This window comes from Cupressus sempervirens, chromosome 5 (genome assembly GCF_028749045.1).
Source record: "Cupressus sempervirens isolate cs-2001-9-10 chromosome 5, ASM2874904v1, whole genome shotgun sequence".
Taxonomy (NCBI): Eukaryota; Viridiplantae; Streptophyta; class Pinopsida; order Cupressales; family Cupressaceae; genus Cupressus; species Cupressus sempervirens.
The window spans coordinates 695082903-695099677 of NC_143122.1; the positions used below are offsets into that span (position 1 = coordinate 695082903).

General features: G+C 34.0%; 1 protein-coding gene across 1 annotated transcript; it reads left to right on the forward strand.

Annotated features, from left to right (window-relative positions):
* The first annotated feature begins 1341 nt into the window (after positions 1-1341).
* LOC149557890 (uncharacterized) lies at positions 1342-3872 on the forward strand. The gene is made up of 2 exons (XM_089830498.1): positions 1342-1619; positions 3005-3872. The coding sequence occupies exons 1-2, from the start codon at positions 1342-1344 to the stop codon at positions 3870-3872; spliced, it is 1146 nt and encodes a 381-aa protein (XP_089686624.1).
* The last annotated feature ends 12903 nt before the right edge of the window (positions 3873-16775 follow it).

Consider the following 16775-nt stretch of genomic DNA (forward strand, 5'->3'; position numbering starts at 1 on the left):
ATCGTATTTTTACCAATGTTTCTGCTTTTTAACTGAGTAAGACAATCACTGGTTTTCAAAAATTCTGCCATTTTCCTACTTTTACGGCCTCTGACATTGCAGGCAAATCAGACGACTCCGGTGGGCAACCCCTAGCCTATCGCCTTTAAAATATGAATGTACAATAATTATTTTAAAGAAGAGAAATCAAATCTATGACAACTACATAGTCATAAATAAGAAAATCAACGGATATTTTAAAATATTTTTCGATTTAATTCTAGATAAGAGCCTTTGAAATTTTCATATTGGAATCTCAATCTAAACCCTGCAGGCCATCTATTATTTTCAAGGTGACAATGTCATCGTGTTGAATGAGTGCCAACTATATTTTATGTTATGAATTGGCATGGTGTAGAGTGCTCAGAGGGCATGTTGACTATTTTGATCATATCAAGCATTCTTGTAGAGCCGATAGAGCATTATTAAGATCAACATTTTTATTAAATTTAGGTAATTATTACTTTTGTGTTTATGCATGGAGACAAGACCATTTAACAGAGCTTAAAAAGAGAGACATGCTATGATATTTCTAGCTATTTCAAGAGTTACGTCTCAAAATAAGCTTTATATCCAACTCCCTTTTATCTTTGAGAGATGCTAAAATGCAAAATAATTCATATATAATTAAATAGAAAATAGAGGAATCTAGCTTTAATCAATTTGCATTGGAAATAAAATGTAGATATTTTACATCACACAACACTAATGAATAAATATATCACTATCGCAGTAACCCTTGCACCTTTCAAAGGCGTAAGTGCTAGTGAAATGTATGGTAATGTGATAGTGATTAGAAAAGTTGACTTGTTGGCATCCATATGATCCAATTGTCTAGAAAGGGATCAAAATTTACCATTGATCCGAATTATTATTAGTCAATTTAAAATTAGAAAAAAGTAAACATAATTTCTAATTTTAATTTTTTTTTGGATTATTTTGAAGTCCCCATCAATAATAGGTTCTGACCCTTGCATCCGTCTTGCACAAGATATTTTTTTTTGAAATTTCCTAATGTCAACTAGCATTTGGTTGCACAAGGTGTCATATGGCATGTGAATTAGCCTTCCCTAGTCAATTTACAGATATTATTCAATAAAAACAACAAATAATTTTTTATTTATATGCACACCACAAATTAGGGTTAGGATTATGCGTGTCATGTGTGAAGATCTCTATGCTAATTGGTATGGCTTCAATTACAAATGGTCTCCGTAAACCTCCAATGGCCATATAAGTAGAAACTATACCCAAAAGACAATCATTTTTGTTATCTGATCAATCATGTATTCCACAGTATCTATGGCGGCTTACAGGCGGGCCTGTAGAGATGAAACATCTGCGGTTCGATTCCCACCGCCTGATGAACACTCTGCTTATCTCTTACTTGATGATGATGAGAATACATGTCTCTCTTGCTTTGGTACTTTAGCTCAGCGAGGACTGCCATTTCCCCAAGACAAATGCCTAGAATTCAAGTACAGCGAAAAATACTACAAATATTATTTTGTTCCTGTTTTGGGCAAACCCATCTCCTCCCTTTGCTACTACGTTGTGCGAGCTAATGGCAGGCACAAGGGGTAAGTAATTGTAGCATGTCTTTCAGTATTGAACCTGACTTAAATTTGATGTTTATATTCAAGTTTTTCTTAAAGAAATTCCTTAAATTTTTAGAAGATTATATGAATGGTGTGATTCTTCTGCGGTTTATAGATTATTATATAGAGCTTGGTTGACAGATTGTGTTAGTTTTGCATTCGACATATTTATGATCTTTATTGCACGATGCGATTTAGAGTGTGCAATGTAAAATTTAATTAAGTATGATTTTCTATTTAAAATTCATGTGATAAGATTGTATTTTGATGAAGAAAAAGTTTTATAAAATTGATCGACAAATTAGGGTTTATATAGAGTCCACCTTGTAGATATTGACCATTAAAATTATAAGAGAACTTCTATATTTTCACAAGAAAAAACCAATAAGATTTGACAATAGTTTTGTGAAAACACTTTGAACAATATTTGATAGACTTTGAATAGAATGAATAAATAGCAAAGACCCATTTTTATTCTCTCTTCATATATTTAAAATCAGTAAAAGTTATAATTACATTTCAAAATATTTTTCTAAATTAAAAAGAATTAAATGAATAAAAAAGATATTTATAATCCATCACATATCAGCTTATTGTTATTTTGGAACATCATATAACTTCCCATTTTATATGTAAGTAATTTGAGTAATCAATTAGCATGAAAGATTCAAAAGTTACTATTTGACCTAATTGATAGAGCATACCTCTAAAAGGTCTAATATCATATAAGTCACAAACTAGAGCAAATGATTCTAATTATCCTTTGTCTTAATTATTGGAATGAAGAATTTATTTTTCAAAAATATGAACAAAATGGTAAATAATTACGTATACATCACAAACTAGATCAGTTTTCATGGATTTTGTAAAAGGATTTGCAATTTCAAAAAAAAAGCCAAATTCTCCAATTTTCGCCACCTTTCTGGTTACCTGTGTTAGAAAGGAAACCTTTGAAAAAAATGTGTGCATAGATTGTGGATTATGAACATATCTTTTAAAGTAAATCGTTATTTGACTTTAGAAACCGGTGATTTATAACATTGGTTTCTTCCCAACTTTTTATTCACTCCATTAGCAATGGTTTCTTTTAGTTTACATTGAGACAACTATGCATGTTTGATGAGTTCCTTTGTTGTACTTAATTCATCAATAGCCACTTCCATGCAGATTTGTGGGTAGAACTTTCTTGTATATGGAATTGGAGTAGCTATGTTTATGGATTGCCACAGTCAAAGGCTATCATATTGAAAGCTATTTAATATTTTCAGATTATATTTAATCATAATGCCCTGAATCTATATTTGTGAGCATTTAGGATTCATATGATCAGTGACTAGCTAATTGTAAATTGATGGTGTTGAGTACAGATTAGTGGAAACATGCTCTAATGATGAAGTTGTGCAGACATGTTGTACGGATTGTACAACTGTGAATGACATTGAACCCCGATCATTACAACCCAGCAACCCATATCAACATATCCAGATAATCTCATCAGAGAAGTATGAGTTCAAATCAAAGTGCATAGCTGCTGATGGTTTCCCTCCTAGACGCCTGCGTAAGATGTATTGGCCTCTAGAAGTCCAAGACATGCGTGGTTATCATAACAGACTTGCTCATGTTGGAGGGGAAATTACTGACCTGAGAACACAACCTCCTCTTTTTGATTTCTCTTTATTAGAGAGGACTTCCCCTGTTGTTATAGTTGGGGAGTGGTACTGCCCATTTATCTTTATCAATGAAATGGGTACCAAATGGAAGGATCGTAAGATCCAACTGATGGAGTCCCCTTTCTACAAGATGGTTCTAGAAAAGTTTTGGGAAGAGATATATTGTACTCAATGTATGGCTGGAAAGGATGTTGATGTGGAGAAAACCTTAACAGTAGAAGAAATTCTATTGTATGGTGAAGAAGTAGCCGAGGAGATTAGAGATAATGATGGAAGTGTTTTGTTTAAAGGTGTGAAAAGGCAGTCTGAACAGACTAGTGGTGTGAAACTTAGCTGGCCCATCATTGCCAAAATGAGAGGGGGTCAAGATAGGTACGGATCAAGACAAGGAGGAGGAGATGTACGGCTGAGGAAGTCATTTCCAGGCACTGGTTATGAAGGGAAATTCGCTTGTTATGTTGAAGTTGAAAGATATGTATTGAAAAGAATGGATGGAAGTGTCGCACTTTCTTGCTCGTTCCGAAATTCAAATCTAGTAAAGGGGAAGTGGGAACTCGAGACATAATATTTGTGCATAAACGTTTTCCATTTTGTTTTTGGGGAGATGCATTTTTCATTGTAAGAAATCATGTTAGTTCAACAATTATTAAGGAGGCTCCTGTTATGAGGAGGACGAACATATCTAGCATATGTCATATTTTCATTTCTTAAAGTATATTGCTTTATATTTATCTATATATATTTAGAATTCTATCTTTTGTAAATTATGATTTTCTTTTGGGTTTAACTAAGCATTCTATCAGTGTCTAGAATTTGAATTTTGTTATTAGACGAAATATATTTTGATTAAGTGATTTCTTTTATTTTAGTAATACAATACATAATCATTAGAGAAAAAAAAAATTCCTAGGTAATGCAAAGAAGTACAATGCCTCAAAAGTTGAGAAGTTACATAAGACACGAAATGCATAGATTTTTTCCTGTGAGATAGTTTAATATAAAATTTGAATTTGCCATCAATTTTCAAACTTTGTTTATATTGCATATCTTGAGACTTGTATAAACATATTATGTCTCATGTCATATTTTTTCTATTAACTATGGAGAGATCAAAAAAATATACAATCACTGAGAGTCAAAACAGAGGCATAGCCTCACTCTGACACTAAAGTGGCAAGAGTACAACTAAAATAGATCATATACAACAATAGCCCGAAGAAAGATACAGAGCTAGATTAGAGTATCAAAGTAGGCATCCACCCACATGGTCCAACCGAGTGGGCCTTCCATCCAAACAATAGTCTTCCACTCCTAGATCTGGGACAACATAAAGATCTCCTCCTATCTGATGTTATGATTCTTCTTAATAGCTTGGTTGAGCTTCCGACACATGTGCTCAAACATCCACAGATTATCAAGAGTCCTCCTCCATTGGTACTCATCTTTAAGCTCATAATAGAAGAACGTAGCTTGGCCATCCTTGAGAAATCTTCGTAATCTATCATGGTGGTTTGAACCTACAAGAATATTTTAAAATATGTGAGTTTATGATAAAACTCAGTAAGAACCCTTGGCTTACCTTGGTATTTTTCTTCATTCCTACATTTCTAGATCTACCAAAGAATGTTAGAAGATAACATATTCTAGAAAAAAATAGCATCCTTACTAAGCCCTTTAATGTAACCGGTACCAGTTTCAATAATATTCACACTAAAAGGATAGAAAATACCAAAAGAATTCCATATTTTTTTAGCAAAAAGGAAATCAAACAAAATATGTCTACCAGTATCAGGCAACCTGTAGATATTGCATAAATTAAAGTGTTCATTATCTCTTTTAATCAAAAGTCTATCAATTAACACAAGCCATTTAAAATATTAAATTTTTGGTTCAACAAGACTTTTCCAAATATAATCTAGCAACTTATTCCAAGCTTTATGATCAAAAGAACAGTACCAAATTTTGTTCAAATGAACAATAATATCCTCATTATGATTAATGACCTTATATATGTTCTTAGCTTTAAGCTTGTCTAAGACTGTTCCATCTGGCCATTAACATTTAAGGTGCCTATAAGAGTCCCAATGACAGATTGAGGGAAGGTCTTTAGAAGCTTGCAGAATTAAATTATAAGTCTTCTTCTGAGATTGAGGTAAATTAAATTTATTCTTGAGATCATCCCAAGGAATAAGAATATCATGCTCAAAGATATCAACAAATTGAGTAATACCAGGTTTAGCCCAGGACTTGGCAGAACATCCCTGGTAGAGGACAAGGGGTTTATTATTCATACTCAAATTCCACCAAATGGATCTCTCACCATGGAGTTGATTATCATTATAAAAATCCTTATTGGTGATAAATCTTTGGACATGGTCCCAGGCATGCCAAATAGATTTGAAAATAGCAGAACCTTGAACAATGACCAGAAATTTACCAATAATAAGGTCACAGAATGGGAGGTTCTTCCAAGATCTAGCCTCCTTGGGGAAACCTCTCTCAATGTTATATCTAATCAACACTTTCCAAGGACTATCACCCTCCAAAGATTGAAAGATACACTTGGCAGAAAGAGTTATACCTTGTAATTTGAGATCTTTTAACCCTAGTCCACCTAGGGTCTTATCAGTATGACACCAATCCCATTTAATAGCATGAGTTTTTCTATTGCCCTTGCCATCAAACCAAAGAAAATGTCTAATAGCCTTTTGAATTTCAAGAATCTGGTAATTGTTGAACATCCAAGTAGAGGAGTAATAAATACTATAAGAAGACAACAGCTTTTGAAAAACTTGAATTCTCCCAGCAAGAGATAAGGATCTATGATGCCATTTATTAAGCTTATTTTCAATCTTAGCCTTCACCCAAGCTCACATGTCCTTAAAGAAGGATCAACGGAGTAGGATATACCAAGATACCTAACAACTTTTTTGGGACCTCCCCATTGAAAATTGTGTTGAAGGAACCATTTAGGAGGTTGATCATCCCAACCCAAGCAAATAGACTTAGCTTGAGAAATCCTAGCACCCAAAATAGAACAAAACAAATCCAACTTGACTTGCAGATTTTTAAAATTGTTATCAGTGAACTCAAGAAAAAGAGCAATGTCATCAACAAAGTGGCTATTTATAAGCTCATCATTATTAGGAAGATAAAAACCTCTAACTTCCAGAGAAAGAGTGTTATCTCTAAGAATGTAGTATAAAGCTTCAACAACAATAACAAATAAGGCAAGAGCCAATGGGCAGCCTTGCCTAATGGACCGACCAAGAGGGAAAGGGTCAAAAAGAGCTCCATTAATCTCAATTTGAGCGCAAGCATCTTTAAGAAGAGTTTGAATAGCATTATAGAAATAAGGAGGAAAACCAAAAGAATGCAACATCATGTTTATAAACTTCCACTCAACCCTATCATAAGCTTTTTCAAAGTCAAGGAGGAGCAAAGCAGCATTCTGATGAGAACATTTAGCCCAATCCATGGCTTCCCAAGTAGTAATAAGATTCTCCAGGATGTATCTGGCTTTAATAAAGCTCGTTTGAGTATTACTAACAAACTTAGGGAGAATGTGAACCAATCTAAGGGCTAAAATTGTCACTAATATTTTATAAGACACATTGAGGAGCATGATAAGTCTCCAATTCTTAATAAGAGTCTTATCTCCTTCCTTGGGAAGGAGTTTAATAATACCCTTGTTGATCTCAGGACCGAGGGAGCCAGTACTTATGGCCTCCTTATAAAGATCAAACATATATTTGCTGATCCAACTAAGATTAGCCTTATAAAATTCAATAGGAAGCCCATCAAGCCCGGGGGCCTTGTCATCTTTAAGGGCTTTAATAGCCCCTTGGATTTCCTCAATAGATATAGGGATGGAGAGAAAATTGACATCATTTGTATCCAATTTAATAGGAAAAAAGAGGTCTCCATTTGGATCTAATCTCATCAGCCTCCATGGAATTCTCAGATGAGAAAAGCTTACTATAGTACTCAGCAAAGGCCAAGGAAATGCATTCAGGGTCTGAAATTTTTTGATTATTAATAACAAGATTATCGATAGACTCTTTAATTTGTTTTTGCTTAAGAAGATTAAAGAAAAATTTAGACCCATGATCCCCATGCTAGAGCCAGTTAACCCTTGATCTAATTTTAGCCCCTTGAATTTTGGTTTGTTGGTGTTTGCTCAGGAAATCTTTGGTGGCAATCACCTAGTTCAGGAGATCCTGATTAGAAGGGTCAACCTAAACATTATACTCAATGATTTGAAGATTATAGCAGAGATGTTTTTTAGTGAATCTGTAATCTTTGGCACACTTTTGGCCAATGGTTTGAAGAAAACCTTTCCCAGCCAGAAGGTTAGCCTTCCACTTGTCAATCATGGAGGACTCTTTAAGATTATAGAAGTTAATGTTTCTGATGATTTAAATGGCACAAAGAACATCATCATCTTGAAGAAGATTAGTGTTCAACAAGAATTTAGGATAGGTAGGCTTCTAATGAACTAGCACAAAGTTGATACTAATATAGGTGATTCAAATAGGATGATAATCAAACAGGGTGGTAGCGGTGACCAAGACAATGTTACCTTTATTATCAGGAATAAAAGAAAAGAAGTCTTTGTTGCCATAAAAAATATATAATCTAGAATATATCCTAGCTTGACCTTCAAGTGTGCCATATTCCAGAATGAGTATACTTATTATTCATAAGAGGATCAAACAAATTGTTTGACTTAATAAATTTAGACCAATGCAGATTTTCATAATCTTTCCATCTAAATAGGTTGCCACCAGATTTATCATTTTGGGACTCCACCATGTTGAAGTCTCCCCCAAAAGACCAAGGTATATTAGGGAGAGTGGATAACCAATTCCAAAGGGAGATTCTAGCTTTAGTATCATTAGGAGCATAAATAGAGAAAAAACCAATAGGTTTATTATAAATGTTCACAATAAACCAAACAGCCCTTTAATAGGGAGAAACACCACTATCGAAGATGAGTCTACCCCATTTGGGATTGACAAGGACAACAATTCCACCTTTACCCCTACTGTGATTAGAGTAAAACTTAATAGCATCTTTCCAGATAAAATTAAGGTTAGTTTCAAGAGTGAAACCAGTAGCTTTAATCTCTTGCGTCATAAACAAATCAATAGAGTTAAAAGAATTTAAAACATGGTTAACAACATATTTCCTATCTGGAGACTCCAGCCCCCTAACATTCCAAGATAAATAATTCATTGGGACACATTGAAAGGGGTTTGGCATGCATTTTCAACATTCATTGGGACTACTGGGATTATCCCCAAATTTCTTGCTTGCAGGTTTATTTTTAGACCCTAGTGGCCTTCCATGCCTTTTTGTGGATAAGGTATCTACCTTAGGAGATTCATCAAAATCATACAATTCCATATCCATATTAAGCTCATTCTGAGGTGACTTAGAAGCAGGAATAACTTCCAAAATATAATCATCATCAATTTCCTTAAAAACTTTTGGTGGTAACTTAGGAGGGTTCAAAACGAGTTTGATAGCTTCAGTAGTCAGAGCAAGAAACTTAATCATGTCAACACTCGAAGGAGCAATAATGGTAAGAGGAGTATCGATAAATCTTTTAGGTTCATGGGTTTAGGATTACCTGAGGTAATCCCCTTCCTCTTCTTCCTATTCCTAACCAACCTAAAGCCTTCATCAATATCAGGCCCCGACACTCTTTCTTGAGGAGGTAATAGAGGCAAAGCAAGAGCAATATGGGTATTACTAGAGGATTCTGGAATTTTCTTAGCAAGTTGGCCTTCAGAAGATGAAACAATAGAGGGATTAACCGACACTGTGGGGTTAGGAGGAGGAATAGGGCTACTGGTGGGTTTAGAAGAAGATTTGTTAATGAGGGGGCAATCTCTTCTCCAATGACCTTCTTTCCTATATAGAAAACAAGCATTTAGGCCCCCTAAAACTTCAATAAGGCAAACAAAATTTTCATTAAGCACATTAATATTAATCTTAATAAGAATTTCTTTGTCAGGGAGAAGCAAGATAAGAACCCTAGCATCCATGTGTGGAACAAGTCTAACTATTTCATCCATTCGAATAGTCTTGCCCAAATTTTCAAATAAATGAGGTAAAAAATGCCAAATAAAGGGAGGGATATTCTTCACAAGGATCCATCTGGGAGTTGAAAGAGCCAAAAATTCCTCATGGACGATTTTAGGGGTCCAAGCCAAAGTGCAGAAGGAGGTCGATCCAACCGTCCAATATTGTTTTTTAAGGACCTCTTGTTGGGCCTCATAGTTAGAAAAAAATATAACAAATAAGCTTTTCTGATTTTTTCTGCAAAATGAAATGTGAAACCCTAACTTTATATTCAAAAAATTATGAAACCAGTCATCCAAAAACTTGTGTGGAGGGCACTTATCAATTTCAACCACAGCAAAAAAAATAGCAGTGTCCTTAAGCCTATTTTTCTCCTTAACAATTTAAGTAGTCATCTCAAAATTTGGAGTCAAAGAAAAAGAAGTCGAGGAAGCCAGAGGGTTCTTACCATCAAGGGTGACCTCATTGTGCTCAGGATCAATGATAACAAACCTGGCTCACTCATCAATACCTCCAGCTGAGTTAGCCACCACCTCTGAGAAAGATCTGGGTTCGAAGGCATTGGTAGAAGTCGGGTGGGGGTCGCAATTACAATTGGCATGTGTGTTTGTAGAGGATGAAGGTACCAAAGGCATCGAGGAACTAAATGAAGCACCTACTAAAGTGTTAAATGAAGAGCCACCCCTTATTTTGGTCGTACGTGCGTGGACACCTAGGTGTCCATCACCGTCAACTCCTTGGCTTTCCTTCACCATAATCATTTATTATTATTTATAAACATTAATAATAATATTTTCATTTCTATATATTGAAAGGATGATTATTAGAAAAGCTTAGATTATTGGCTTAACTGGATTTGAGTTGTTAGTTCCTTCAATCTTTTAAAAATAATCTACACTTTTAGATAGAAAAAATGGTCTGTATGATACTAATGAAAGTTTTTAGATTTGATTCTATCATTTTTTTTTATCGTCAACTTATTAAATCATACATACAATCCATGATTAGGATGCAAGAGAATGTAAGGACTATGGATATCTAATAGCTTTGGTATGCTATTTTACAAACAATACTAAGTACCACTATTCTATTTTCTACACATGCTATTGATAAAATTGAAAATAATTGAGTGGGTATTTTTTTTTTCTATCAATACCAACTACAATAGTTGGATGAGCTTCATATGCTTTTAAATCAACTTTATAAAACTACACTTCGTGTAATATTTTTTTCAATAAAAATTGAATAGGGAATTTCTATTGACTTGTGTTATTTTGATTGAACTTTGAGTAGGTAAATTCTTAAAAAACCATAAAGCTTGATAAGTAGGACATATTTTTTTTATAACAAGTCAAATTATGGTATTTTTACCATGATTCAAATATTATGTTTTTAATTCAAACCATTGACCCATGTTTTACAAGTAGTGGTTCCCAAGACCTCAACTCTCATGAAAATGAATGGAGTAGTTAGCACTCATCTTTTCTTGATCATGCTTACAAAGGTGAAGGATGGTGAATTATTGGGAGGTCACACATCCTATTATTTTTCTATCTTAAGCTTTCTTAATTGGAATGTTTCCTCCAAGGTTAAGTTCACTTTTCCTGCACCCTATTTAAAGATAATACACAAAAGTATAACACATTTTCAAATAGTTTGATTATCATTTCCTTGGTCTATGATTTTTATACTTATAAAATTATTTCATGCTTCCCTACCATGATTCATTTGAGAAGATGAACTAGGCTTACAATAGCCTAATTTTCTCAAGTGTCAACAATATCATTTTTTAGAACTATTGTTATTTATTTTCTATTACAAAATTAAAACCAAATTTTTTAAGCATATTGTATACTCAAATTTTGGGTGACTAAATTTGATGATCGGGTTCAATTGTATCAAGAGGGAAAGCAATACATGAATGTCAATATAGTATTTTATAGGTATGATAATTTATTCAAACATGAATGTCCAAAATATCTAGTTCTAAGGAAAGTAAGTATGTTGTAAATGAATAATATTGTTCAACACTAGTTTGCCACATCTTCCCATTCACTTTGTTGTTCTTCACTTGGTTATTCAAGATGAGTAAAAGAGAAATAAAGACAACCAAGATTTGACTTTCAAATCTTGGAGGGAAAGGATGTCTTTCACAAAACAAATTAAATGCATGAGTTAACTATTGGAAAATTTAAATGTATGGTAACATGAACAAACATACAACAACTACAACACATAGAGTCAACAATTGTATTTAACAAACTCCCTTAATTTTTACTCTATATACTATAATATTTTTAGCACTAATGATTCCTAATTGTTGCCTTTGAAATTCAAAATTCACTTATGATTCCTAATTGTTGCTAATAGATTAATGAATGTCTTACAATCAAATTTTAGAATTACAATATTGTAGACTTGATTTTCTTTCGTTGACCTTCTCTAATGATGTTGATAACATATGTCAATGTTCTTGCTCTTCTAATAAAAGAATATATTTCTAGAAAGTGAAATTATTGAGTTATTGTCACAAAAGATGATATTTGGCTTCTTCTTTATGACTAGTTCAAGATCCCTTATCAATCTCTCCATATGTAATAATTGACAAACTACTAAACTAGCTACTATATATTCCACCTCTATAGATGAAATCATGATGATTGATTTGATCTTGGATAACCATGAAACTATACTTGTACCCCAAAAAAATCTTAACCTAATGTACTCTTTATGTCATCTACATTTCCAAAAAAAATCACTATTGTAAATCGAACTAGCTAGGTGTCTACATAACTTGTATAGAAAATACCAATCTCAACTATTTATACAACATACCCTAGTATTATTTTCCCTATTTTCCAATGTGATGTTTTCAATGATTCCATCAAGATAGCGAGAATTTTGGTGAGAATTATAATATTTTCCCTTGTTCTCAAGTACATTAGGTTTCCTACTAATTACTTGTATAAATTTGAACTAACTATTTTATCTTCATCTTTTTTTTTTTCTTAATTTTATATCTAGAAGAATAAGCATTGTGATTGTCTTTCAGTATTTCATTTGTAAGGGAAAAAGCATATACCTATGTCACCATTTGTTGGGTTTATATGTGAAGCCCAACAATCTTTCTTTTATTATGCACATTTTATTATTGTTTCCCTCTAATTGTTTGTCTCTTCATTTCCTTTGAGACTCTATAAATATGTATTGGAGGTTTATTATTTAGCATTATATTCAAAGATTTGAAGCTACAACTATGATGTATAGTTCAGATATTTATATTAATAGAGATCTTCCCTACAGTGCAGATGTAGCCACAATTTGTGGTGAACCATGATAAAATCGTTTGTTTGCATTTTCTATTTCTCTTCTCTGTTATATTCTTTCTAGTGTGCACTTTTAGTGAACTTCACAATCGATATCAAAGCTTGGCGTAGACACTAGAATCAATTTTGGTGTTTGAAAATCTAGAGTCATGGAAGATTTGCGAGTGTAGAAATTCTCAAGACAAAATTTCAGTTTGTGGAAAGTTCAGATGCATTTCTTGCTAGTCAAGCAAGACTTGGCAATAGAAATTGATGGAAAAGGAAAGAAACTAGCTACAATGAAGGATGAAGACTGGGTTAAAACTAATGATAAAGCAAAGGCAACAGTATTCCTTTCTTTATCACATAATGTTTTATTCAATGTTCACAACAAATCTTTGACAAAGAAAGTTTGGGATAAACTTCAAAGTATGTATGAAACGACGTTAGCTACAAATAAAATAATTATTATGAAGAAGCTCTATAAGCTGAAAATGAAGAATGGGACTAAGATGTCAAATCACATAAATGATTTGAACATGTTATTATGTCAAGAAACATCAATTGGAATGACACAAGATGATGAATCTAAAGCTATCATCTTGTTGTGTTCATTACCTAATAGTTGGGATCCCATTGTTGTAGTAGATAGTACTTCTAACTTGTAAAAGAGCAAGCTAGCCTATGATGAAGTAGTGGCAACTCTACTTAGTGAGGATATGTGGAGAAGCAATAAGAAATCCTCATTTGGTGAAGCCTTGATGGCGGTTAGCACCAAAAATATAGGAAGAAGACAAAATAGAGGAAGGAACAATCATCATAGAAGATCAAAATCAGCTAGGTGCTCAAAGTCAACTAGTTTTGTGGAAAGAGTGGTCACATGAAAAAAGATTGTAGAGGTTATAAGAGAGCACAAGAATGAGTGTGGGAAAGTCAAACCAACATCGTCTATGAAAAAGATGATGGTGTGCTGATTTTATCTACAACTGAGACTAGTTCAGCCTCATGGGTTTTGGATGTTGATGCATCATTTTACACCACTTCATGTACAAAATACTTCTAGAATTATCAAGAAGGTAAATTTGATGAAGTATACTTGGGTGACACTAAGGCATGTGAAATAGTAGGAAAAGGAGATATTTTATTATCTTTGAAAGGAGGTGTTAGATGGCTATTAAAAGATGTGCATCATGTTCCAAAACTAAAGAGAAATTTGATTTCTGTAAGTCAACTATTTGCACAAGGTTTTGCCACTTCTCTAACTTATTCATGGAAAATCACAAAAGGATCCATGTTAGTTGCAAAAGGAGGCAAGATTGGGAGTTTGTATATTGTAGAAAATATTGGTGAAGTGGGGGCTGCCATGTCAGTTGAAGATAGCAATTCAAAATTGTGGCATCAAAGGCTTGGTCACATGAGTAAAAGGGGTCTTGTTGTTATGCATAAAAAGGAGCAATTACCGAGGCTGAAATCAATTGACTTACAATTTTTTGAATATTTTCTCTATGGAAAACAGAAGTGGGATAGCTTCTAAAGAACTGGACATGAAAAGAAAGGTACTCCTTTGGCCCTTGTTTATTCCGATGTGTTTAGACCCACCAAGGAAAGCTCTATTGGAGGAGCAAACTTCTTCATCACCTTCCTTGATGATTGCACAAGAAAGGTATGGATTTACATACTGCATAAAAATTTTGATGTTTTCAGCAAGTTTAAAATATTTAAGGCTTTAGTTGAGAATAAGACTGACCACAAAATAAAGTTCTTGCAAATGGATAATGGTGGAGAGTTTAGCTCATTAGAGTTTGATTCATTTTGTGCAGACAATGGCATCCATAGAATTAAGATTGTTCCATTCACCCTGCAAGAAAATGGAGCAACAGAGAGGATGAATAGAACAATCCTTGAGAAATCTCATTATATACTTTTTAATGCCAATTCAGGCAAGGCGTTTTGGGCAGAGGCATGTAATACAACAGTATATTTAATTAACCAAAGTCCCTCTTCTCGGTTGGATTTCAACATACCAGAGGAAGAGTGGCTAGGAAAGAAAATCTCATATTCTCACATCCAGGTGTTTGGATGTGAAGCTTATGTACATGTTCCAAAGGAGAAAAGATAAAAGCTTGATCCAAAATCACAAAAAAGGCATTTTTGTGGGCTATGGTGAGGACCAGTTCGGTTTTAGAATAGGAGTTCCAGTTCAGAAGAAAATCATCAAAAATAGAGATGTCATCTTCAATGAGAAGGTATTTCCAGCATTACATAATGATGAAAAAATGGTATGTGAATATGCCCTTTTCTCTATTTTTTATAATAACTCTAATGCTAATAGTGATCAGAACAATGTTCCTTCAAGTGTTTTATCTCCCAATTTTGTCTTGGTCCTTGCCCCTCTATTCTCTTCATCAACTAGCATGTGGATTCATGCTAACAATACTGGTCAATTGAGTAGTCATAGTCATAAAACTCCAATTTCAAATCCAAATCAAAACAAAGATGATAATCCTATGTTTGAGTATAGACAATATGTTGATCATGACACACTCCCTTCAGATTCACTTGGTCACAAGAATTTTAACACTGTGAATATGCCAGTCATGGGTAAGGTGGACTCCACACAAGAGTCTCACCCATAGTCTTACCCACATTACAACAGCAGTGGATCTATTGACTACAACTTCTAGCATACCTGACAAGTTGATCATGCAAAAGAAAGGAAAAGGGAAACCGATGGGAATTTGATGGATATTCTCATTGCTGACAGAAATCAGCTTACTCATAGCTCATGAATCCTAGACACTGACCGATAGGATACTAGAATAGGACAAAGGCCATCGCATGAGGAGCTCACTTGTCATGAGAGTAGAGGATAGAAAACATTGACTCGGGTTGCCAACATGATCATAGAATTGAACTGCACTTACCTACAAATGGAAGCACACGACATCACCATGGAAATAGACTAGAAATCGGTGACAATTTACTTGAACCAACCTCTACTGGTCGTGATTTGTGTGAAGCATACACATGCCATGTTTCTCATCCATGTGTTCCTATTTTCAGCCCAAAGACAGCATGGGGACTTCAAATCCCCTGTTTTAACAAATATATGGGTGACTCTACGCAACTTCACAATGTTGAGCATTACCAACATGAACTTCACATGGGTCAATTAGTTGTGCATGATAAACCTTTGCTATAGGTCCCTGCCATTTACCAAGCTGAAGCTAACAAAGGATATACAATAGAAGGCAAATTTAATCTGGACTATGTCCATACATCTATTCACAGAAGTCATAGTGAAAACCTCAGTAGCAAACTTCCTTCACAACAAAGAAGTCACTTTAATGCAGAGCATGGATATCAAAATGATTAAACACATTTTAGACATGTATTTTTTCCGGGGGAGCAAAAATCATATAGCCATAATCCTAATATGGGGATTGTTAAAAAAGGATTTGATAAAAATGAAACTCAAAAGAAGAGTCATTTTACATCTTCTTAAGGTAGTGATTATGAATCACTGAGAAAGACTTCTCATGATATTGAAAAGGAACATGATAATGATAGTATACAAAATGGGGATAATTTTCAGCGGTTGAGATAATCTACAAGATAGAGAAGGCTTCCTACCCAATTCTCTAATTATGAACTCTTGTACTCTAAATAAGCAAAGCTAGAACTTTTTCTTTCAAACCAAGTTGAACCAACAAGCTTCAAAGAGGTTCACAAAATATCAAATTCTCACAAATGGGAGGCAGTGATGCAGGAAGAGATGGATACTCTGCTGCAAAACAAAACTTGGGATTTGGTTCCTTTGCCACCAAATTGGAAAGCACTCAAAAATTGATGGATTTGTCAGTTGAAAGATGGAAGGCAAAAATCAAAAGCAGTATTAAGCCAAGCTGGTTGTTAAAGGTTTCGATCAGCAAAAGGGCATAGACTTCAATGAAATCTTCTCTCTTGTGGTCAAGATGAGTACAATCCAGGCTATTCTTAGTTTAGTTGTTGCTCATGACCTTGAACTTGAACTCCTAGATGTAAAAATGGCATTTCTCCATGGTGATCTAAAT

Bases quoted from the DNA above. Each gene is read 5' to 3' on its own strand.
- LOC149557890 (XM_089830498.1), top strand. From the start codon at position 1,342: ATGGCGGCTTACAGGCGGGCCTGTAGAGATGAAACATCTGCGGTTCGA. The intron at 1,620-3,004 runs GTAAGTAATTGT...TGTTGAGTACAG, and splicing joins GCTAATGGCAGGCACAAGGG to ATTAGTGGAAACATGCTCTA.